The 24,389-nt window shown below is 39.1% G+C and overlaps 1 protein-coding gene across 1 annotated transcript in view; it reads right to left on the bottom strand.

Annotated features, from left to right (window-relative positions):
• Positions 1–22,983, bottom strand: part of RNF20 (ring finger protein 20) — a 1,863,764-nt gene extending 1,840,781 nt beyond the window's left edge. Inside the window, exons 1-2 of the mRNA XM_044084026.1 lie at positions 22,803–22,983; positions 21,675–21,880 (exon numbers count right to left, since the gene is read on the bottom strand). Coding sequence (XP_043939961.1) covers positions 21,675–21,806 — 132 coding nt within the window. The 5' untranslated portion in view covers positions 21,807–21,880; positions 22,803–22,983. The remainder of the gene's footprint in view (positions 1–21,674; positions 21,881–22,802) is intronic.
• Between the last annotated feature and the right edge of the window lie 1,406 nt (positions 22,984–24,389).

Here is a 24,389-nt window from a genome sequence, read left to right as displayed (position 1 = left end):
CGTGTGTTTTGACACATACCCTGCTTTCTTTTGGTCAGGTTTAATTACCATTTCTTGCTTTTCAATGACTACTTAAGACGCACAGTAATAATCACACACATTATTCTCAGTGCCTGTTACTTTTTTATTTCTAAAGTGGCCAATTTTCATTCTTTTGTTATGCCTAATTTGTAGTCCTTAAACTCATCTCCCACCCCCCTAAACACCTCTTCCTTCGTAACGGTCAAAGTGACAAATTTGAGCGGTTTGCTGCTGTGATTGATAGCTCACAGCAGGAGACAAAGTTCATGTACTGAGAATACTGTCCTATATTACTATCCCAGTTTGTCTTAAGTAGTCATTGAAATGCAAGAAACGGTAATTAAACCTAAATGACTAAAAGCAAGCAAGTTATATGTGAAAACACATGCAAAGTCAATACACTGACAGAAACTTAAGGGCTATAATGTAATATTTTAAAGCAAAACATTATGGCAAGATTATTTATACAACTATACTATGTTCATCACTAGAATCACTGATACAGTAGCCTTAGTTATATATGTAGAATACCACAGCTTAGACTGACAGAGGAGGAAAGATGCCCCTGAATAATGGCCTACCCTAGACCTGCAGAAAGAATTTAGTTCATAGCACTAGTGTGCAGAGGACCAAGTTACTGCTTCTAGAATACTTCCAGAATCCAACCCTTTCCAAAAAGCCATAGACACAACAAAGGCCTGGCAGAATAAGTCTTGACCCGAAATGGAATTATCTTGTTATAGTAGATTTAACAAAAGGTAACCGATTAAGACACGCGAATGGAAACAGTCTTTTCTGATGTAGGTTGTCCTTTTTCTTACTTTTACAAGAAATGAACAAGCGATCAGAGTTCCGATATTTTTCAGTCAAGATAGTACCTCACTTGGATGTAGAAATCCAAAGGAGTATCATCATCATCCCCAGTTTTCCCCCACTTCATACATGGGATCGGGATGTTGTTTCAACTGTCACACATGCTACATATTCAGTGCCACTCTCCTACTTTCTTTGACACTCATGCCTGCCTGTTGCAGGTCTTGTTATACAATCCATCCACCTCTTTGCTGGATGCCCTTGTTTTCTCTTGCATTCTACTTGTCTGTCTCAAATTATCATATTATCTTCTGCTATTCTACATGTGCCTAAACAGCCATGATCTGTTTTCTTTGACCTTTTTCTGCAACTGAAGCTACTTTGGCTTCTGCACTTAAGTTCTCAGTTACTCTTCTGTCCCACAATGTGCATTCTACCACCCTTCTCAGACACTTCATCTCCAGAACTTCTAGCTTCCTCAACTGCTCTGCTTTCACTGTACCATCCAGTAGTACTAGTAGCACCTCTTTTGTACACTTTACTTTTCAGCTTCTTTGGCATTCTTCTGTCATGTACTACACATGACACTGTGCCAGCTGCCTGGAGCCCATGTGATTCTAGCTTTGACATCTTCATTCAGACCTCCTCCCAGATACTTGAAGCTGTTAACCTGTTCCACTACTTTGTTAACCTGTTCCACTACTTTCCTTATCTGAATTCCCAGCTTCTCCAGATTTACTCATTTTCTGCAATTACAACTGTCTTATCGGTCAATTTTATCCCATGTGCCTTCAGTTTTGTATTCCATTCCCCTTTGTTGAAGTTCTTGCTCAGAGTCAGCCTGTAATTCCACATTGTCTACATACAGCAGTGTTGTTGATCTTCCCTTTCGGACCGGTTTGCTAATGTAGTGAATCACCAGTATCAACAGGGGTGGATTCAGACCTGAACCCTGATGCACAGCTACTCCTACTAAATATCCCCATTTGAGACTAAACACTTTGTACTTGAGTCACTGGGTCATTGTACATAACTTGCACTAATTCTACTAATGTTTCTTGGACTTTCAACTACCACAGAACTGCCCAAATCAGTTTCTTAAGACCTTGTCATATGCTTTCTCAAAGTCTAAGAATGCCCGGTTAGACACTTTCCTCGTTTCTAGTTACTTCTCAACAATCTGTCTCACTGCAAACATTGGGCCAGTTGTGCTGCATCCTGATCTGAATCCAAACTGCTCAACACCTATCTTACTTTCAACCACTCTGTATATTCGTTAATCAGTCACCCTCTCCAGAACTTTCATTCAATTTAAGTGGAGCATCATGTCTATTATTAATTTCTGGAAAAAAAAAAAAAAAGACACACGGGAGATGGATAGCTTGGCTCAAAGTGAACTCAGATAACACGGTAGGCATAAATAAAGGATTAGTTCTTAAAGATACTCTAACCTCTGTGGAAAATAACATAGGGTTGACCCACCATAACATCTTGCAACTCAGATACTCTCCTTACAGAAATTACAGCAATGCCAAACACCATTTTCCACGTTATGGACCTCCAGTCAGCCTGTTGAGCTGGTTCAAATGAAGCAAAGAGGTAAACTGAGGATTGGTCTGCAACTTCCCCTTCAAAAAACATTTTCATATGAGGCTGTATAGAAATAGGGAGGATCCATGAGCAGATATGCTGAAATGAGAACAAAGGAACCTTGCTGGGGAGCAAGACGGGCCAGAGGACAGTAACTCACACAAATAATGTAGAACCAGAGAAACACTAACTCTGAATGGGTGCAGGTTCCTTTCTTGGCATCAACTTGAAAAATCTTTACCATTTATTAATATGATTTTCTAGTAGCAGATTTTCTTGTCACCTTTAATACCTACTGCAATTTCTCAGAAAAGAGGTGCCTGAAAATATTAAGATTCTATCACCCATGCAGTCAGGTGCAGTTATTTGGGGTCGGGATGCATCAAACACTCCTTGTCTAGTGTGAGTAGAGTCAGTCTGTGAGGAAAATAGAGTCAGTCTTCCATGTCTTTTTGCACACAGTCCTGAAGTAGAATTTTGCCAAATGATTAGCGTGATTGGAGGCAAAATGCATGTACAGTGAGACTGCTGAAAAGTTACAACATAGTCTACCATGGCTAATCTGCACATTTGCTGCTGTACCACATCACTGTGGTCTTGTCTGTAAATATTGTAGAGGCCCCAAGAGCCATAGATAACAGAGAAGTTGAGTGCATTTATAAATGCCAACATGTGTATTTTTGATCAGTCTTTTCTGCTTCAAAGACCATGCACTTTTATTCTCATCAACACTGCTCACCAAGCAAAGTGTGAGGCATCTTTTTTCCCTAATCTTTATTTTGATTTCCATGAAGAATATTCTTTGTAATGGACTACTCCTAGAGCTGGGAGGGAGAATGGTAGACATGGATTCAGATAAATTCAGTGTATCCATTAAAACAAGAATCTCACTTTTCACAATCTCCAAAACTGGAAAATGAAATGCCAGGGAATGTTGATGGTGGGACCATACAGATTTCAGACAGACTGCATTGTTCCATGTGGAGTCTTGCAAGAGGGATCATGATAATCAGTTTCCTTTTGACATAAACGTCTGAAAATGCAAGAACCACTTTCGCCAAAAAAAAAAAAAAAAATCCCTAGAAATAAGCACAGCATTCTGGGTAAGGAGTGGTATTCCATTTCCCTTCTCCCAGGACTGGTGCCCCCCCCCTGCACACCAATGGCACTTTAACAATCGTAGAAGATGTTTTTAACCCCCGATCCAATGTTGATATAGGGACAACACCAGAGGGAGCCAAGGAAAAGGGTGGAGTGAGTAACCAGTTTTGGCCACAGCAGATTGACCCATCTGCGACTGAAGCACTTTTGCAGCTTAATGAGGTGGCAAAGACTGATTAGCAATTTCTTCTTTTTATGATGAGATTAAGGCGGAACCGAGAATTGCTAGGTTGTTTTATGGTTAAGCCAAAAAAGATGCCAGATTCCCAGGGTAGCCTGGCAGCAGTAGGTGATGAAACATGTACTAAAGAAATAATGTCTTCCCCGGAGAAAAAAAAAAAAAAAAAAAGGTAAAAAGCACAATAAACACCTACCCAGCCCCTAAAAGCAACTTTTTTTCTGTGCAGAAAAGTTTTAACATACTTTTTATATTTGTGGAAAGTTTAAAGTCAAGCGACAGTCAATAAAAATGCTTTTTTTTTTCTAGCTTAAAATTAATATACTCCCAGAAAATATTCAGTTTCTTTAATATAAAAGAGATGCGGCAGGTTCTTTCCCATAAGAAATTAACTGCCAGAACAGAAAGCATTAGTCAACCATCATTTCTCAAAAGCCCGCAAGAGGAGCACTCTTTGGCAGCAGGAAAGCTCTGAATAGCGTGGCACTCAAACCTGTCTTTTTAGTCAACTAAGCTCAAGTCAAGCTGACTAATGGTTTGGGTCATGTGGAAGGTGCCCTGAAGTTTTTGAAGCTGCCCAGCTGTTACATCCTTAGCATATAATCCATATAGCTAAGGTTACTGCAGCAGTCATCCTAATGATGAACATTTTAGTTTATATAAGTAATATACTAATCAACGGTAACATATGAATCATGGTATAATTGGCTAACTGCACTTAACAGTTGAGATTTGACTATTACCGATAACCCCCCCCCATCTTTTGTGGTCAAAAACAGAGCATCGGTTCTGTAAGAAATTTAATGCAGCGCTAGCAGTAAACTGAACAAGTGCGGGTGAAATGGTTTGGTCATCCACATATGCCACAATCACCCAATTAGCTGTACGCCTACAGAAAGCATCACACAAGGGAATATCCATTTAGTAATGCTAGAAACTACATACCACTGAAGGCAGCAACTGTGAAATAAAAAGCCAGGCTATTAGCATGCTTAAAATGTTCTCTGGAATTAAGTGAAAAAAAAGTACAACTAAACACATGTGAGATAAAGTTAGTCCAAGACATGCACGTGAAACTTCAAATAAATAATCATGGAAAATTAATACAGAATACAAATGTACTAATTTCATCAACAAGGGACTGCTCTGTAGCAGAAGCAGGAAACACATTGCACGTATTCATCCAAGCAAACCACAACCACTGTATACAAATCTCTAACCCCATTCACGTAAATAACCCAAATTACAGAATACATCAAGCATAACTGACTTCAAAAGGAGCCAAACTGGGGACTCCCAAGATAGTTGCAAACATGAGGTTCCTTGGTGTGAAAACCAATAAATTGTTTAAAAAATGCCTGCTAAAAAAGTTATCATTTTGAATAAGAGTTGGTTACTGGCTAGTAATTACACTTCCTAGATATCTGCAAAAGAAAAAAATGGATAAACTAAACAACCATAAAAGTAAAAGCTTTGAATGGGAAGAACCTTGCAGATGTCCAGCAAAAAGCAGTTGAAATTACAGCTTTAGTAGGGGGAGATGGTTTCCAGTTATTTCCAGAAAATATGCACTCAGTGGTGTTTAAAATCACAAGACAAAGGAGAAATGTATACAAAATAACAATTACAAAAGGCTGGAAAAATACAAGAAGCCTTATGTAACCATGCTGATGAGCTGATAAAACTGCAATTAAAGAAAGAAGAGATGAACATGAGGATTCTTAAGGAGAACTATTTAAAAAAAAAAAAAATAAAAGCGTTAGAAGACTAAGCATACAGAGGAAACACTAAGATTTTTTCCTATACCACAAAAAAACGGGCCAAAGCAGACTGCATTGACTGCATGAAAGTGCAAATAAGCAACTGCAATGGTGTTCTACAGCAACATTTTTTTAACAGAGTGCAGGCGATGTGTGTATATTACAAACCTGGTCATCAAATCTGCAGAGACCTACACTAGTAAAGATGCAACCATACCAGCAGAAAGAGCTGCTCCAGACAAAACTGTGGCAGAAAGTAATAGTATTAAAAATGCTGGATACCAGAGTGTTTGAAAAAAAAAAATTATTAGCTGGAGATCATAAGTTCATAGGCATATATTAGGCTAACGACCACCAGGACCTTTACAAGCTTAACTGCACAACCCAACCCAATTGCATCCTTATGTATCATAGGCTTTTACTGGGAGGGGATATGTTTAGTTAAGACGTTTTTAAAATGTTATGGGGGTATGTTAGTTTGACCTTAGCTACTGTCTGCCTCCATTTATCAGAGATAGGGGCCAGACCCAGGATATATTTCCTGCTCCTCACTCACAGGTCAAGGTTATGCCTAACAAGAGTTAAAGATAGACTCTTCTTCACATGAATGGGGAACCTATTCAAGAGCATGGGGATACTCAGACACTTATCTGCCTCACCAATGTGTCATATTTATGTTGCAAGCAAAAACTTAGATCCTTTGATCTAGTGGCTGTAATGCTATTTGTTCTGAATATGTGCAAAAGCTCCATCATAGTGGGATTCATGGATGCCTTGCACGCCAGACATAAATCGCCTCTCAGAAGACAAAGTATAAAGAAATTTTATTTATTTTACATTTGTTAACCGGGATAGTCCGACTGGATATATGTCCATTTTCAGCAGAGGCCCGGGGAGAAAAGCTCCAACAAAAACAGCAACATAAACATAAACAAAAGACAAAAACAATGTACAAAAGTACTGGGTTGCTTGAAGACGTGACGAAAAACATTTTAGAACATGGAGTCAGAAGTTGACATTACTAATATTGTCATAGGAACCATAAGCTAACATTGTTAGTAAGTGAGAGTGAAATGTATTAGTTAGGAGAGAATTATGGCTAATACATTGTGTAGAGTGAGGATTAGCCAGGCTTGGTACAGTAGCAGGACCTTTTTGACCACAGGTGTAGTTTGAGCTTGGCTTTGAAGTGATTTAGGGAAGAAACTGAGGTGATCTCAGGGGGTAAAAGGTTCCAGGTTCTACCTAGGGAGTTGGACAGGAGAGAGTCACCGGCTAGGTTATTAGTTTTGTAAGTCTGGATGAGGACTTTGTTGGAAGAACGTAGTGGTCGTGGATTGTTATACAGGGTGACTAGGTGTTTGAGTGAAGGGGTGTTTTCAGGGGTGTATATGATTTTGTGGGCTATGATCAGTTGGTTGTATAGCACTAGACTAGGAAGTTCGAGCCAACCGAGCTGAGTTAGATTGATGCAGTGATGTGTTCTAAAAGGGAGCCCAGTGGCATATCTGGCAATGTGATTGTAACAGGTAGTAAGTTTATTTAGATTGGACTTAGTTATTTAGAAGAAGAGGGGATGCGTACAGGAGAGTAGAGAGAAGATAAGAATGGGCAATGGCTACCTTGGCTATGGGAGTTAGAAAGTTCTTTAATCTGTACAGTGGACCTAGTTTTTTATTGATGGTTTTGATCAATTTGTTAACGTGTAGGTCAAACTTTAAGTGGTTGTCAATAGTGACACCTAGAAGTTTAGTAGATGGGTTAGGAGAGATAATTGTGCCATCTTTGGATTTGATTGTGAAGTTTATGGGGAGGGACTTTTGTGTTGGTAGAAATATAAGCATTTTAGTCTTTTTGGGGTTTAGAATCAGGCAGTGGTTGGATAGCCAGTTTTCTATCGTGTTAAAGGTTGTTGGGGTACTTAGCTGTAACTCTGTAGGGGATGTAGCTGAGCAAATTAGTGTTGAGTCGTCTGCGTATTGGATGCAGTTAACTTTAGGAATGGCAGTGTGAAGATCATTGATGAAGATGGAGAATAACAGAGGACCTAGTATGGACCATTGTGGAACACCCAGGTTGTCTGGTAATAGGGTGGAAAGTTTAGAGTGCCAGAGTACGGCTTGTTGTCTACCACTTAGGTAGGAATCAAACCATTGAAGTGATTTTAGATCTAGACAGAGTGATTTTAGGGAGTGGATTAATAGTTGGTGATCCACCATATCAAAAGCTTTGGACAGGTCCAGGAATAGGGCTGGAGAGATATGGTTGTTAGTACGATGAAAGTTAATGGTGTTAGAGAAGGCTAATAGGGCTGTAGTGGTGCTGTGGTGAGGTCCGAAGCCGTGTTGAGTGTCTGCCAGGAGATGGTTGCTTATTAAGTGGTGCATTAACTGTTTTCGGATACATTTTTCCATTATTTTGGCTAGGGGAGAGAGTATGGCTATTGGCCTATAGTTGGATAGTTCAGTAGAGCCTCCCCCCTTTAGGGAGAGGGATGACATAAGATATTTTCCCGATATTAGGAATATTAGCTTCTATTAATGTGTGATTTATAAGTACTGAGATTGGATAGGCAATGGCGTCAGCAGATTTTTGTAGGTATTCAGCTGGAAGTTGGTCAGCTGCGAGTGTGGTAGGTTTTAGTTTTCTGAGTAAGGTGTGGATAAATGATGTAGCAATTGGTTGGAAGCTAAACAGTGGAAGATTTTTAGAGGTGGAGCTGTTTGGGCTGTAGGGGCTAGGGGGCAAGTTGCTAGCAAGGGTGTGGATAGTCTCGGTGAAGAAGCGATTAAAACTGTCTGCAACTACTTCCAAGGGTTTATCGGTGAGGGCCTCAGGTACAGGGGTAGTCGTTTTGCCAGGGTGTATTAGATTGTTTAGTCCAGCCCAGAACTTTTGAGGGTTATTTTGGTTAGAGGATTGTAGATTACTGTAGTATTGTTTTTTTTGTCAAGTAGTGTAAGTTTTTTAGTTTCATTCCTAAGTTGCCTGTATTCAATTTGATCCTAAGTTGCCTGTATTCAATTTGATCCTGAGGGAGTTTAGTAGTTCGCCATAAAGCCCAAGTTTTGTCTCGGAATTTAATTTTAAGCCTGGTCTCTTGAGAGCCACGGTGCAGTTTTTGGCTTGTTTTTTTTTTTTTTTTAAAAGCGGATGGGTGCATGAGAGTCAAGAATCTCAAGGAATTTTTTGTTAAATCAAAAGTTTTTTTTATTTCTGACATGTCTTAGTAGAGGTTGGTTGGGGTTGCATACTTTCTGCTTGATTATATATGCGAGATGGTGATCACTTAGATTATTAGAGAGGGTACCATATGTATACAGGTTGGGGCGATTGTTAATGAGTACCCAGTCAAGTATACTTTCTTTCTGGTTGGGCTTACCAGTTCTAGTTGGAGTGTTAATAACTTGCTTGAATGAATGCAAGTTAATGAGTGGTAGGAGATTCAGAGGAACAAGTTCTCCAGTCTATATTAAGGTCACAGAGAACTATGGTTTCATGGGGGTAGTGGATGGATATCCAATGAAGGATGTCTTCTAGTGTGGCTATATTATTACCTGGGGGAATGTACACAGATTATGTAGATATGTTTATTGTTATTAAGTTTCAGTTTGGTAGCTAGGATTTCAGAATTATTGGTCTGAGGTGGTTGAATAACATCTGTAGTTACAATCATATCAGATTTGTATAGTACCGCCACCCCACCCCATTTTCTGGATGCTCGGTCCAGCCTGTGTATGTTATACCCAGGGGGAAGTATTTCATTATCGGTAGTGGAGGGTTTTAACCAGGTCTCTGAGAGACACAGAATATCAGGGGCGAGATCAACAAGGAGTGCATGAAGTTCATGGAGTTTGTTATTGATACTTCGGATGTTGAGATGACAGGTTAAGAGAGTTGGGTGGATGGGGAATTGTAGGGGTGTAGCTTAAGTTGCTGATAGAGAGAGATGCTTTATTAATGTTGGTAGTGCCAGGGTTAGGGTGTATGTCCCCATCAATTAACAGATTGAGTCTTAACTTAGAGATAAATTTCATAAATTTATCTATTTTACAGTACTGTTTGAGTCTAGGGCTGATTTTACTGGTGTGAGTGTGTTGGGAGTAGGAGCATGATATAAGAAGCGGCTTGGTATTACTGATGTGATAAGAGTTGGTACATTTGGTTTCAGGGTTGTTGGTATGACCATTTCAGGCATGGAGTCCTAAGAAAGGTTGTGTTTCATATAAGGTTAAGAGGTATGGGGCTAGTAGGGTGGGTAGTAGAATGGAGTACCACATCTGTAGGGGTAGTGAGTTAGTAGTCCACTATCAGTTGCTGGAGAATAAGGTTTGAGGAAGAGAGGCAGGTAGGATCTAAAGAGTGTAAGTAGCAGAAAGAGGAAGAGTGATGTGAACAAAGAGAAATAATTAGTTAAGCAAGAAAGTGATTAGAGCAGAGTGGTGGGGGCGTGGCTATGGGGTTATAAATGTAGATATAGAGGGGGCGAGTGGGAATAGGGGGCAGGGAGGGGAGCGGAGCGGGGCTATACCATATCAAACAGCTTAAAGCTCAGCTAGGTATGTATTTAGCTGTAAATGCAGGAAGTTTTACTAAGGTTTTTATTGGGAGAAAACCTGGTACATGAGGAAAATTATTTAGTGTACCTTAGACCCACAGACAGCAGCCTCAAACAATAAAGTGTTATATTTGTGATCCACCTTGGCTCTTCGGTAGAAGCTGCCGTGCTGTTTTGTCTTACTGCCTTGCTCTTATGTCTTTCCAGTGGGGAATGGTAGTCTTTCCTTGCTCTGGGCACTTAGAGGGGCTAAGTCGCAAGGGAACTGCCTAAGAGAGATAGAGTAAGACCAGAAGGGATATTAGGAAAGGAGTAGGTACAAGTCTAGATTGTAGCGCTAGAAAAATGCACTTTACAATTTACAAGCATGGTTGCGGTCCGCTAGAGGTTCCGCAAGCTACAGCTATGGTAAGATTATCCTGGTTCTAACAACAATTCATTAGTTGCTTAAAAAACCCAATCGCAAGGGTCCAACAAGATAGGTAGCAGCAACACTACAAAAGAACATGCATGCACTTTATTTATAATACAACAGTTTGTTTTGGTTTAAAAAGCTGATCGTACGTAGTCATAGGCATGCAGCTGATAGCGCTAACAACTGCTACTGCTCTTTAACATAGACTTAACCGTACAATACAGCATTTAGAGTTGAGCTATCACATGAAGCGTTAAACCTCAGCAACTGAAATAGATTACTATGCTTTCGGCATAAAAACAGGCTGTATAATTAAACTCACCACTTCAATTTAATAACTTTATCTTAGACAACAATACAGCCAATTTAAGAGGAAACAAAGTGACTTTGGCCGCTCGTGTTATCAGAAAAACTCTCCTGCTGTGTAAAGAGCATTTTTCTAAATTGAATCTGTCTACTATTTCTACAAAACATTAAAAAAGCAACATGGGAGAAAACATTTTATATAGACATACCAGTTAGTTGAGGATGCTGCCGACAGGGTCACGGTACTCTAGATATTTGAAAATGGCGGGTTTTCAGTAGGTATATATGAAACCTCGCTTAACTGACCAAGGTAATTCGTATAGGAACAATGTGTTTATACCCTGGATTCTCCTGGTAAGAAACCTTTTTTGGTAGTCCAACTGTTGCATATCCTGGTCAGGTACACACTGAAGAGGGCATTATACTTCTTGATGGGTCTGATAAAGGCCGAATAAAGTGGTACTATGACTTCCTTAGACCTAGATGCCATGACATTACTTATAAGTTAGGCGATACAGAATGATTTTCTTACTACCTTAGCCACATGTTGGTCAAAGGCCAGATGCTTCCAGACCCCAACCCCCCCCCCCCCCCCCCGAGTACTGGGTCAACTCTTAGGGGTAAGAGCAATGGAGTAATTAGCCTGTGTGGTCATTTTCACAAAAGGCACTATAATGCATTTCTTGGCAATGAATTTTAATTTTTGAGTTATGGCACCAGTCATTTGACTGGATCAGACCCTCTTGTAAGATGTTTGTATCATACAGGGAATCTGTGACAGCTCTCAATTTGCAGTCATCTGTGAAAATAGTCAGCCAAACTTCCAGGATTTTGGTCTTTAGCTCCAAGAAGTGGATAAAAAAAGACCAGAAATTTGTGGACAGTGACACCAATGGGAGATCTGTAAAAATATACCCACCTTACATTATTAATGTTTAAAAGAATACTAAATGGACTGAAAAAGTGATTGTAAATAAAACAGTTTATGCTCTCATTAACATCTGCATAAGTTTCCGGATACAAAACCATCTGTAATTTGTAAAGTAGTTATGCACAGTATGTAGTCAGAGATATTTTAAAATGTGAGACATGAGGAATTTTTTCAGTGACTGTTTAATATACCTAACCACAGAGGCACTGCTGAACACCAGGGAAATGAATAAAATGAAACGTTCCAAGATGTTTATTAAATCTCCATACAATAGTCAATACTCATAAAATGCTCAACTGTCTCACTGCATTTTTCGTTAACAGACTTCCCTAGATGAATAATATGAAGACAACATGATTTGACAATAAATGCACACCCCTTCCCTCAATTACCCAAACAAATAATTAACCCCGTATGTAAAAACAAGTTACATGAAACAAATATCTAACTGGGGTTAATTTGTTTTAAATGATTGATTGATCACACTAACTTAAAATAAGACGATTCAATAAAGAAGTTGAAAAAAGGAGCCAAACTGTGAAATGTCCACAAACATAAGATCAGGTGGTCTGCCATCAAACAAAAACCATTAGTAACGCAAACAGATGCTTACAAATTGTCTTACTTCAAACTAACCCAAGTCTCCCTGCACTGCAAACTGGTTTTACTACAGTATGTGAACAGAGATTCTGTGTAATAAAACCATATGCTGTAGCTGTGATAACACAAGCATTCTTATGCACATATTACTACAGCAGTTCCCAGAACCCCGTCGCCCATCTGTAAAGTCTGCTATGAGATGGGAAAACTCTATTATGACTAGAAATTATCCTAGCACTGCGAAAAAATAAACTAAAAAATGAACACACTTCTTCCCCAAAATTCAAGCAATAATTTTATGGTGAAAACAATGATTGCCACAACATTTCTAAACCGGTCCCTACTACAGAATTCCCCATTACAAAGAGGGATGATTTTTCTGGATACCCAAAGCAGTCAACAGTCTTGTGTTCTCTCCCACTGCCCCCACTCTCTCCAACTTGTCCAACTTCCTCAACCAGCATGGCACCTGGACAGGGGCTGCCATTTTCTCCTGGCTGGCAGACAGCATCAATAACGCTCTGTGGCTGGATAGAAGATTAAAGATTCTCACTGACACATCATTTAGGCTGCAACATCAATCAAGCTGCTTGCAGAGAACTTCTGCTGTAAGCCCCAACTTCTTTGACACAAGGCACACAATACTGCTAACCATGCTACTCTGTGTAGTGTACTGCTTGTACAGCTGCCATATCCATTTTTCTTTAGAGTAACGAAGTACCTCCTGTCTGGAGACATGACCATAAGCCACTCCAGTCTACCCTCCCACACGCCAAGCCCACTGGCCCCCAAGTTAGCACTCAATTGCAGGTCACAAATGGAGAAAGAAGAAAAGTCTCAGTTCTAGTGTGTTCGTTCCAAAAACAGGAATGCTACCACACACAACAGCATGAGGACATAGCAGCCAAGATCCCAGTGAAACATATACACCCAAATTAGTCAGAAACAAGAGGAACTTAGGTTAAGTAGACCATTTCCGATCATTCAACTGCTGAAACAAAAGACATCAAAAAGATGTTATGCATCTGTAACATCAAGCTGTCAATTTAATGCATTTACAGCAATTAATTCCCTGATGTGCATTGCATTCAAGTATGTAAATAATTCTACCTGCAGGTGACATTTTATTTATATATATATATATATGGGTACCTATCAGTTCACAGACAGGTCAAAACAGCGACACTCACATGTTCGACTCCACATCATCGACACTTCATAACATCGACGTTTCAGGTAAGCGATCTTCCCCCTCACAGGACCCATGGTAGCACTCGTTTCTCTGTTATAACGCGTAGGGTTTACGTCATTATTCAAAATTTACCCTGACAGCGTTGTCCTTACCTTCTTAATAGTGAAACGAGTGCTACCATGGGTCCTGTGAGGGGGAAGATCGCTTACCTGAAACGTCGATGTTATGAAGTGTCGATGATGTGAGTGTCGCTGTTTTGACCTGTCGGTGAACTGATAGGTACCCATATATATATATATATATATATATATATATATATATATATATATATATATATATATATATATATATGTGTGTGTGTGTGTGTATATATTATATATACACACACATATATGTGTATATGTATACATATTATAATATATATATATATTATATATACACGTTTTGTAACATTAAAGACCACAAACCATTATAAATAGTCACAATTTCAGATAATCAAGGCAACCCAGAAAATAGAAGGTGATCAATGGCTGAAGAGGAAAAAAATATAGTCCCATATCTCTCAACTGTCCCAGATTTAGCCTAACTTTGTTCTTCAAAAACTTCTGGCTTTCCGATAAAATGAGAGTTAAACTTGCAAACACTTTTTTCAATTAGTTACAAACTTCACATTATTCATAAAATGTACATTAATGCAAATCCTATTATATCAACTTTCTCAATGTTGCAGTACTATCATGTTTCTCTGACTGCAAGCCACTGCCCCTGAGTAACTTCATAACTTATTTCATAACATCTCTTGAACGCTTTACAAACCTATACAATACTAAAATCTTCTTTCCTACATGATTCAATAACTTACTTCATAACATATCTTGAACACCTTGAAAACCACTCTTTTACTTTACTGAAATATAAGAACTGGGAGGTAAGCATGGTCTGTTTTAATTGGGGAAACATTAAATTCTGTACAACTGAGTGGCTCTTGGCTCATTTATACAAAACAGACTTTTATTGAATAATCACACTTTTATACGCTGTTTAAAATACACTGCTCTATCCGTATCTTTAAGTTTGGTTGTACACTGCTGTATCCGTATCTTAAAGTTTATGGTAGCATACCATATTTTTAAGTTTGTTTGTGGTAACATTTCACTCCGGATACTCCTTTACTGTGTTTTTACATTAGGAGGGCTAGGATTATTCATCTAGTGGCAGCAGGTATTTACTTGGTCTAGCTGAGCCGGAAAGCACACAAAATGTCTCTAAATATCTTTTTTGCACTTCTTTTGTATACTGTGACTGTACTTTAGCAGTTTCAAAACTACTGCGTTAAGCAGTTAATTGCACTGTATTATACTGTATCTGTTAGTTGTAGTTCGTGGAGTCTTGTTACACCTAGGCTCCAAACCAGCCAGTCTACATTAAGGTGTTTTTCTGCAACCTTGTGGCAGATGTATGCTGATCTAACATATCTGAGTTTGGTATTGCTGGTGGAAGGCTTACTGTGTGCTTTCCTGACTGACAGTTATCTTACATGTTTCTCTTTGGTTGTACTTAAGCCTCGAGTCTGTGTGGTGCTGCTCTTGTATAGACAAAAGCCTAGAAGCTCAGTTTTTCTCTAAACTGTCAGTGAATCCCTTCCAAGCTTTCCAGCTGCTCTAGGAACAACTCAGTTGCAAACTGAGCAGCGTTGCCTTATTGATCAATCTTAGCCTACACAAAGTATAGGTCACTCTTGTAGTCTTGGTGCTACCAGCACAAGTTCTGTCAAATTAACCCATTCCCTTCCTTAATAAAACATACCGTAAGAGCCTGCTATCATAGACTGGCAGTTTCCCATCATCTCTCTGGCCAGCCTGATACACATGGGCAACCTGAGGCAATGTAGCAAATGTCTCATGTACAATAACCACCACCTACTCATGAAAAAAAAAAAAAAAAAACACTGTGACAGATGTAGTTACACCATGAGACTGGAGACAAGAATCTTACACAAGGACAAACTGAATGCCAAACAGGCTGCCAGCACACACTCTTCCCCAGACTAAATAAGGACACGACACAAACTCACATATGCGGAGGTATTCAATAGTAACTTACCAAAAAGCCAAAAACTCAAAGATACACAAACCAACAAAGAAACTAACAAAAAGCGAGCTTTCAAAAGCAGTTCACTCGAGAGAAGTATAAATAACTTTATGATGTTTTTTATTATTGTTAGCACACGCTTTCGGAGAGCTCTGTGTCCCTCCTTCCTCAGACGCAAAAACAATGCTATGCCTAACTAAAATTGTTTTATATATACCTCAAATCAATTAACTAATTAATTAATTATGCTAAACAAGATCAAATACAAAAAAACGCAAAACCAGAAGCAACTACAATTTCATAATGACAGACTGCTAAAATCGTAATGCTAAGACTTACAATGCCCTTCAAACAGTATATAACTTTAGTAGTTACACAAACAGAAAAAATCTGTGTTTAATTTGTAATCAAATATAAACATACACAACTATAATAATCATATATATATATATATATATATATATATATATATATTCTATGTGTGCAAATGTTTAAAACAAGAGCAGAGATGTACATTGTACATAAATATGTATATACAACATATAAAACCTTCATTTAAAAATCCATTTTAAGACATTTAAAAATTAATAAACTAATGAACTAATGTCACCTTTTTAAGGCAAGACTTTTTAGAATGCCCATAACATGATCTAAACTAAATGTACACAGAAATCTGGTTCCTATAAATTCCTTAGTTATATTTTAGGTTTGATCAATATTAAACTCCCGCCCTTCACTGGGGGTAGGATAAACATTACAATCACTGATCAAAATTGGTTTGTAAAAGCCAGACTGCCTTTTACGAATGACTTCAGTTTTATCTAATTATTTAACTAAGGAATTTTTAGGAACCAGATTTCTGTGTACATTTAGTTTAGATCATGTCGACATTAGGAATGTCCTCCATAGGAATTGGACTCTTATTGCAGATGACCCTTTTTTGTTTAAGCAGTTAGGTGACACCCCGAAAATTACCTTCAGAAGAGGTTATAACCTGAAGGCACTCTTGGAGCTTAAGCCTAAACCTAAAGGTTATGGCAATTTGGGCATGAGGAAATGTGGGGCATGTAGGCAGTGTAGGTATGTGCACACAGATCTTAAAGTTAAACTTAGGGACCGAATGTATAATGTTACAGGTAAATTTAATTGTGAATCTAGAAGTGTTGTTTATGTTGCTATCTGCCAAAAATGCGCTGCTTTTTATATCGGTAAGACCGAAAGGAAAGTGAAGCAGCGCATTTATGAACATGTATATGCTATTAATAGAAGAGATCTTAATAATGCTTTGGCAAGGCACATTAACAAATTTTCAGACCACCATTTTAAATTTACTGTCCTTAAGATGGTTAATTCCGACATTAGGGGTGGTCCTTGGCAGAATCAGTTAGAAATAGAATTGTTTTGGCAAATTCGTACTGCCGCATATATTCAGCCCGGTTTGAATGACCATGTGTCTATAAGTTGCATTCTAAAAAGTCTTGCCTTAAAAAGGTGACATTAGTTCATTAGTTTTTATTAACTTTTAAATATGTCTTAAAATAGATTTTTAAATGAAGGTTTTATATGTTGTATATACATATTTATGTACAATGTACATCTCTGCTCTTGTCTTAAACATTTGCACACACATAGAATATATATATAATTATTTATTATAGTTATGTGTATATGTTTATATTTGATTACAAATTAAACACAGATTTTTTTCTGTTTGTATAACTACTCAAATTATATACTGTTTGAAGGGCATTGTAAGTCTTAGCATTGCAATTTTAGCAGTCTGTCATTATGAAATTGTAGTTGCTTCTGGTTTTGCGTTTTTTGTATTTGATCTTGTTTAGCATAATTAATTAATTAGTTAATTGATTTGAGGTATATATAAAACAATTTTAGTTAGGCATAGCATTGTCTTTGCGTCTGAGGAAGGAGGGACACAGAGCTCTCCGAAAGCGTGTGCTAACAATAATAAAAAAACATCATAAAGTTATTTATACTTCTCTCGAGTGAACGGCTTTTGAAAGCTCGCTTTTTGTTAACTTACCAAAAGATCAGTGGGCTTCCAAATGGAAACCACTTACACACAATGCAAAACAGTCACAACACAACACACACACACACACACACACACACACACACACACACCAGTATCTCAACAAATAAGCCCATAAGGTGCAACACCACAAAAACTAATGTATTGGTCATAGGCAAATCCATTGTAAGACACACAGATGTTCCTCTCACCAGGCTGGATAAGGAGCGGGTTACAGTTAGCCACCTGTCAGGTGCCAGGATCAGTCAAGTCACTCAATCACAAGTACCAGTACTACTCAGACATAGTACATGTGGGGGTCAATGACTTGAGATGTACCTCACTGGATTATATGAAGAGAGACATGACTGAGCTCTCAGACTGTGTCACAGGCAGGTATAAAGCCAGGCCTTAAGCACCATTCTACTTTTTCCAAGGATGATGCTACAATACCAACAAAAAATGATTGACTTTAATAATTGGCTTAGCTTCTGTTATCAGTCCAATGGGATCCAATATCTGTCAGCCTGGAAAGTCATACTCGACAGGCAACTCCGCTTGCCAGAGATGGTCTGGACCTGTCTCCTCTAAGCTTTTGGATACTGGCAAAGGCATTAGCCACCCCTACCGTAGGCTGTGTCAAAATAACCAACCTTCCAACATAACAAAATCCTCCATAGATAAACTCAAAGTACTGCTACTTAATGCTAAAATTCTAAAACAAGAAACTGCACTCCCTAGAGGCACTCCTCACTTTGGAAGATGCTGACAAATGTGCAGTCACAGACACATGGTTCAAAGGCATGAAAAGCACCCTGGTCATGCAGGGCTACAATGCCTTCCATATGTTCAGACCACAAACCGAGGGAAAAAGAACAAAAGGAGGAGGATTATCCATATTCATTAAGGATAAAAACACCTCATGACTGCTCAAACAATACGACTCGCTTGAGCTACTCAATGTCCAATTAACTATAGTCAAAGCCCCTTACATCATAGTTAGCTATAGGTGCCTCATCATGAAACAGGAAAAAGCATACTGCATACTTGGTCTTACTGGAGTCACTTGCCATACAGCCCAACACCTTACTCATGGGCAATTTTAATTATCCTATCATCAACTGGGAAGCACACGACCAAAAACATGGTGGTTCAGAGGTTCTTGGACTTCAATGCAAATGCTCTGAAACAGATAGTCAGCACACCCAGAGGCTCAAATGTCCTGTGTGAAGTCTTCCCTGGTAGGATCAGATCACAAATCAGTTGTTTGATGTAATTATAAGACCCCATCAAGCTCAAAAATGCTGAAGAATTTTCTAAAACAAAATTACCTCCTACTAAGTGATGGTATAAAAAGTTTCAAAGCCCTTTTAAAACACAACTGACAGACTCCTATACAAAAGTGTACACTAATGCCTTGTAGAACACTTAGGTAGTTGTACAGAATGGCCTGTACCTGACAGGATTAAAACCAGGTTTTGCTGAAAAAAAACAAGCCACCCTGATGGACCCCTAGTATAAACAGATTATACAAGAAACTATTGTCCAAGAACAAAAGGAAAATACCCCAGCAGAGGAAGAAATCCCCCTCTAGCTTAAACAAACAAATTAGAGATCTTGTCAATTCCTCCAAAGCTAATTATGAAGCAAAAATAGACTCTAGTTAAGGATAATCACAAGGCATTCTTTAAACTATAGCCAAAATCTAAAAGAGAATACCCAGCTATGTGCCAAGCTGGTTATAGATGGCACGACCCTTACTCAACTGGAGGTAACAGCCAACCTGCTAGCTGACATTTGGAGAAAACTTCACCACCTTATCTCCTCCAGTCATCCACTGAAGTATGCCTGCCACCATTCCTCAGCCTATTGTCTCAAGACAGCAGGTCATCTCAGTGCTCTCCACGGCCAAAATCATGGCACCACTGGGACCCGACAACATCTCAGGTTTCCTTTTAAACAACTTAAAACATGACCTAGCAGACCCACTTGGATCCCTGTTTAACCACAGCCTGAGAACTGGCTATGTTCCAGTAGAATGGAGAACTGCAACAGTAATCCCTCTGCACAAAGGGGGACCCATCAACTGACCGTGGGAATTACGGGCCCATACGTCTGACTAGCCTCATCTGCAATGCCATGGAAAGAATCATTATGGACTTTATTAATCTCCACGCTCTGGACCAACCCAGTTCAGATTCGTTAAAGGTTGACCATGCCAGTTAAACATGGTTGACTTCTTTGAGAAAGTCACCAAAGCCATGGATTATGGAAAGACAGTGCACACCACCTATTCTTAACCTAGTCAAGGCATTTGACACAATCCCCCACTCACGTATTACAGAAAAACTCCATGATTGGGAATTAAACCCTACATTACCAGATGGGTAAGCCAACTGGCACACACTGTCAATGTGGGTGACTTCACCTCTAGAAAAAGACCAGTCATCAATCGTGTACCACTGGGTTCTGTGATGGGTCCCTTACTGTTTGGAATTTACTTCTCAGAGGTTCAGGCAAACTTGGACGGCCTGTGGCTAACCAAGTTCGCTGACAATTGCAAATTGGAAGCAATCATAGAGTCCCTCAACAATGTCAATATACTGCTGACAGAGTTAATGCAGACAAACGACTGGTGACAAAGCCACGAAATAAAGTTAAATGAAAAAAATGCATTACTATTCCCTTTGGGAAAGCTGACATCCCTGCTAATTACATCACAGACAGCACCCCCCCCCCCCAAGAGTAGACCCAGTGGTATGTGATCTGGGTACTCGGGTTGATAGCACTCTGAACTTTGACCACCATGTATCCACAGTAGTAAGGCAATCCTGTGTAGCACATCTTATAAGTAAATGCATCCCATCTAGATCCAAGGATGTTATAATTCCATTATCTTTGACCCTCAACAGACCAATAATTGAGTACAATGCTCACTTTTGCATGTACCTCACCAGACACCTGCAACAACTAAAGATACCACAGACATTTCACACCAGGAAATTACAGAATACACAAAACAAGTCTTAAGTGGAAAGACTAAAAGCCCTATCAATGTATTCATTCTCCTACAAGTTGCTAAGGAGTGACCTATTCCTGGCTTACAGGGCAGTCTCTCACCCAGCCCTGATGGAAATGCTACACATTCATAAGTCAAACTGCAGGAGAGTCACTCGCTCCAGGGATCTTAAACTAGCCTCTGACATAACAGGTCATGCTGGAAAGATAGAAACATCTACCCAAGAGTGCCACTTCTCTGGAACTAGCTTCCAATTCAGGTGAAACATGGCCCCTCCCAGACCACTCTTCAAATGCAGGCTAGATCAATGGATGGGTGACCACAAATTCACTCCTGGGGTGGTGTCCAAGTCACTCCTGGACAGAGGATGTCAGTATTAACTGACATACACCCTTACCTCTACAAAAGTCACTCACCTAACCACCAACAGTTGGGGTAACGGGATAAATATGGCTAGGGTTGTAAGGGCTCTAGGGCCATTAGCCTAGTAACCTTCTATGAAACTATGAACACTAAACTTCTTTACAACATCTTCCCTTCTATATTATCAATCCATTTACTTCCTGCAAGATTTTAGACCTAAGAAAACTGTACAGACTTAGAACCGTTGACATAAATACCAGTTTTGTAATTTTTTGTTTTATTTACAGGAAATATAACTGCTACTTTTCTGAAACGCATCTGAAATTCACTTGTTAATATAAAGGTATTGTGATGGAGCTTTGCTCCCTGGGCTTCCACTTGAAAATGGGCTCTGCCCAGACATTCCCAGTCAACAAAAACAAGTAAATAAAAAATAAATAAATCTTGCTTTAGCTCTGATTAGAAAGACAGACAGCTATGCTAGCTGCTCCTCTAGGACCTCAGCTGTCAGGATGGGTATCTCACCTGGTACGTGCAAATTATTCCGTTAGTTATGATAAGAAGAATACAATGTAACAAGACATACTGGATAAATAAAATTAGCTAAATGTCACTATAGCTTGCATCTTCCCACAAAAAAAACTTACTGTGGATGAAACTCCTCCCAACTTGATGGTTTCAACCGTGGTCCCTGAATCCTCAACACTTGCTTTTTTGTCAGGGGGTGCGGAGACTGAAACCTCAGTTGATGCAGGGCGTTTACTTCCCGTGCTAGACATTGCATATCAGGTAGTACTCAAGACACTTGGGAAGACAGCCCAGAGATACTTTGTTCTGTCACTGTGCAAGTCAACTAAAAGACAAAAAAAAAAAAAAGTTAATAAATACAAAGCAGAATAAATAAGCATACACTACAGCACATCTCAACTGTCAATAAAAATGAAAGGTAAATATCAGCAAACCCAGTACCATCATATGTTACAGGCCGTCCAATGATATCCATCACACATTTATTTTCTTACAAAATGATACTGCGCTTGCCAAAGATTACATGAAACAACCCAACCCCCCCCCCCCCCCCCCCATCCCCATCTTACAAAGATATATAAAAGAACACTGCTAGGACAGACAACCCTAGCTTGTCTTTGTGGCTATACTTTTCATAAACGGGTAGGACTAAAGTACATGCAATTTTTCCTTTGCTGACCTCATACACCATGTCTCCATTCTCCAAAAACAGTAGGCACTTATGTACAGTATAACCAAATACCCAAGTACACTACAGTTTTTTTTAAAGTTAATTTTTTACACCATTGTAAATGTATCTCGGTGTAATAACGTATAAGGGGGAACTCGTATCCCTTATTACACTTAAAGAGATATAATGGAAGAAAGTTTATCCCCATAGTAAGCAAAACATACATGTTATCCTGTATCTTAAAGTGAGAGCACCGTTTGGAAAATAACGTTACTGTAAATAGGTGTCAAAAGCCCCAGAGCACAGTCAGCGACAGTACTCCCTTTTGTTTATATTATGAAAAATAAGCCAAATTACGTGATTTGCAACCAAGATTTTGCCAGCCGATACAGAAGCTTAAAGCCAGCAGACATACTTACAAGTCCACTACTAAAATTGATCAATGAGGAAGGAGCAAGATAACAAGCACTATACCAGTCCCACAATGCTCTGTCTCACAGAGTGGTCTAGACTGCAGAGTCAATAAATAAGTGTCCATCAATGACACGTTTACTATTTTGACATTTGGTACACCTACCCACAACGGCACCTGTTCTTTTGCTGAACGTGTGCGTTGCCACCCCTCCAGTTTTCTCCCTAAGTGTCTGGAAATCAATAGGGCACTTATGTTCTCGCTCTGAGACTCCGGAACTGAAAAGAACTTCGTCAGCGCGTCTGTACGCTAACGAAAAACACGACATTGCCGTTTCGGTTGATTGGCTGCTTGCTGCATAAGAGGTTCACGTAGCAAGCAGCCAATCAACACTTAGGTTTGCTAGTAGATACCCGCAAAGCCCGCGAAAATTAGGGCATAAAAAGCAGGGCTTTGAGCTGTTGCCTTTTATTTTTTTTGCCTCAAAAGTCTGCGATGGAATACAGATACTGTTGTCGCCATACAGTAAGAGGTTCTCTCGTTATATTTTTGACTGGAGCGCCTTTTGTGTGTAGTCTGCATGTTCTCCCGTGGTCGAGTGGTTTTTGAAAGATATGCGTGGATGGGCGTGCCTTTGTTGAAGGTTGGATGGGCAATTATGTGGCGAAGGCTAAATTCTAGTGAAGAGGACGTTCTTTGCAGTAATACAATTTAGCCCTCTTATATAATACATACTTGGCTGAAAGGACCTAGTTATTTTTAAACATGAGGTAGTGTGATATAATACATATGCTTGACGGGGTCTTTTCAGAGCATGGAACGTATTTTAACTGAGTAGATTGTAGGGGAAAAGGAATGAAACCTATTTTAACTTCTTTATAAATATTTTACAGTTTGTTTACAGAAATAATTCCTAACCTGATTTTATTCTAAAGCGGCGTAGATTATACGGTATAAAATTACTCATGTTCACCTGAAAGAGTGACTAAAGTTAACATTTATGTAAAAAAAAAATCCTGCAGTTGACACAAATCAGGGGAATAACCTGATTTGTAAAAGAAGGTGAATTATGGTGAGAAAAAGGAGTTTCTCTCATAGAATACACACAGGGCTTTTGGAAGAACAGTACACTTTACGTCCCTACAGTACAGATTTCTATGGCTGAATGGACCTGGTCCTTTTCAGCAAATCATACCTAGCCTGTTCTTCATGTACACTGGCAGGAAAGACCTTTTTTACTGAGTCCTCCAGCCTGTTATCAATAACATAGCTAATTTCTACTGGGCAAAAATACATTTTTTATTCCAAAAGATTCGGTCACCTCTGGCGTACAAAAGCAGGGATGACTTTTTCCTAAAAAAAAAAAAAAAAAAAAAAAAAAAGATGCACTACATTGTTTTGGTGGAGCATAATTTCTGCCACCTTCAACACAGATTGCCATGGCTGAAGGACCCAGTGCCTTTCAGCCAACGAAATCTAGCCTGCTCTATGTGAAAATGCTAGATTCTAGTGGAGGAAAGGACCATCTTTCTGGGAATAAATTATATCTCCTCTGGTGTTCAGTGGCAGGAATTACCATTCGTTTTGGAAATACATAACTTACATTTGTTTGGCTGAGCATAATTCCATTCCCCTTCAGAACAGATTGCCAGGGATGAAGGACCTGCTCCTTTTAGCCAAGGGAATAAAACCTGCTGTATCTAAAACTGCTAAATTCTGGAGGAAAGGACCACATTTCTGGGAATAGCTTCT

This window comes from Protopterus annectens, chromosome 9.part0 (genome assembly GCF_019279795.1).
Source record: "Protopterus annectens isolate FY-2018-M chromosome 9.part0, PAN1.0, whole genome shotgun sequence".
Lineage (NCBI taxonomy): Eukaryota > Metazoa > Chordata > Ceratodontiformes > Protopteridae > Protopterus > Protopterus annectens.
Note: the sequence above shows the minus strand (reverse complement) of the source record. Positions and strands in the feature narration are given on the sequence as shown.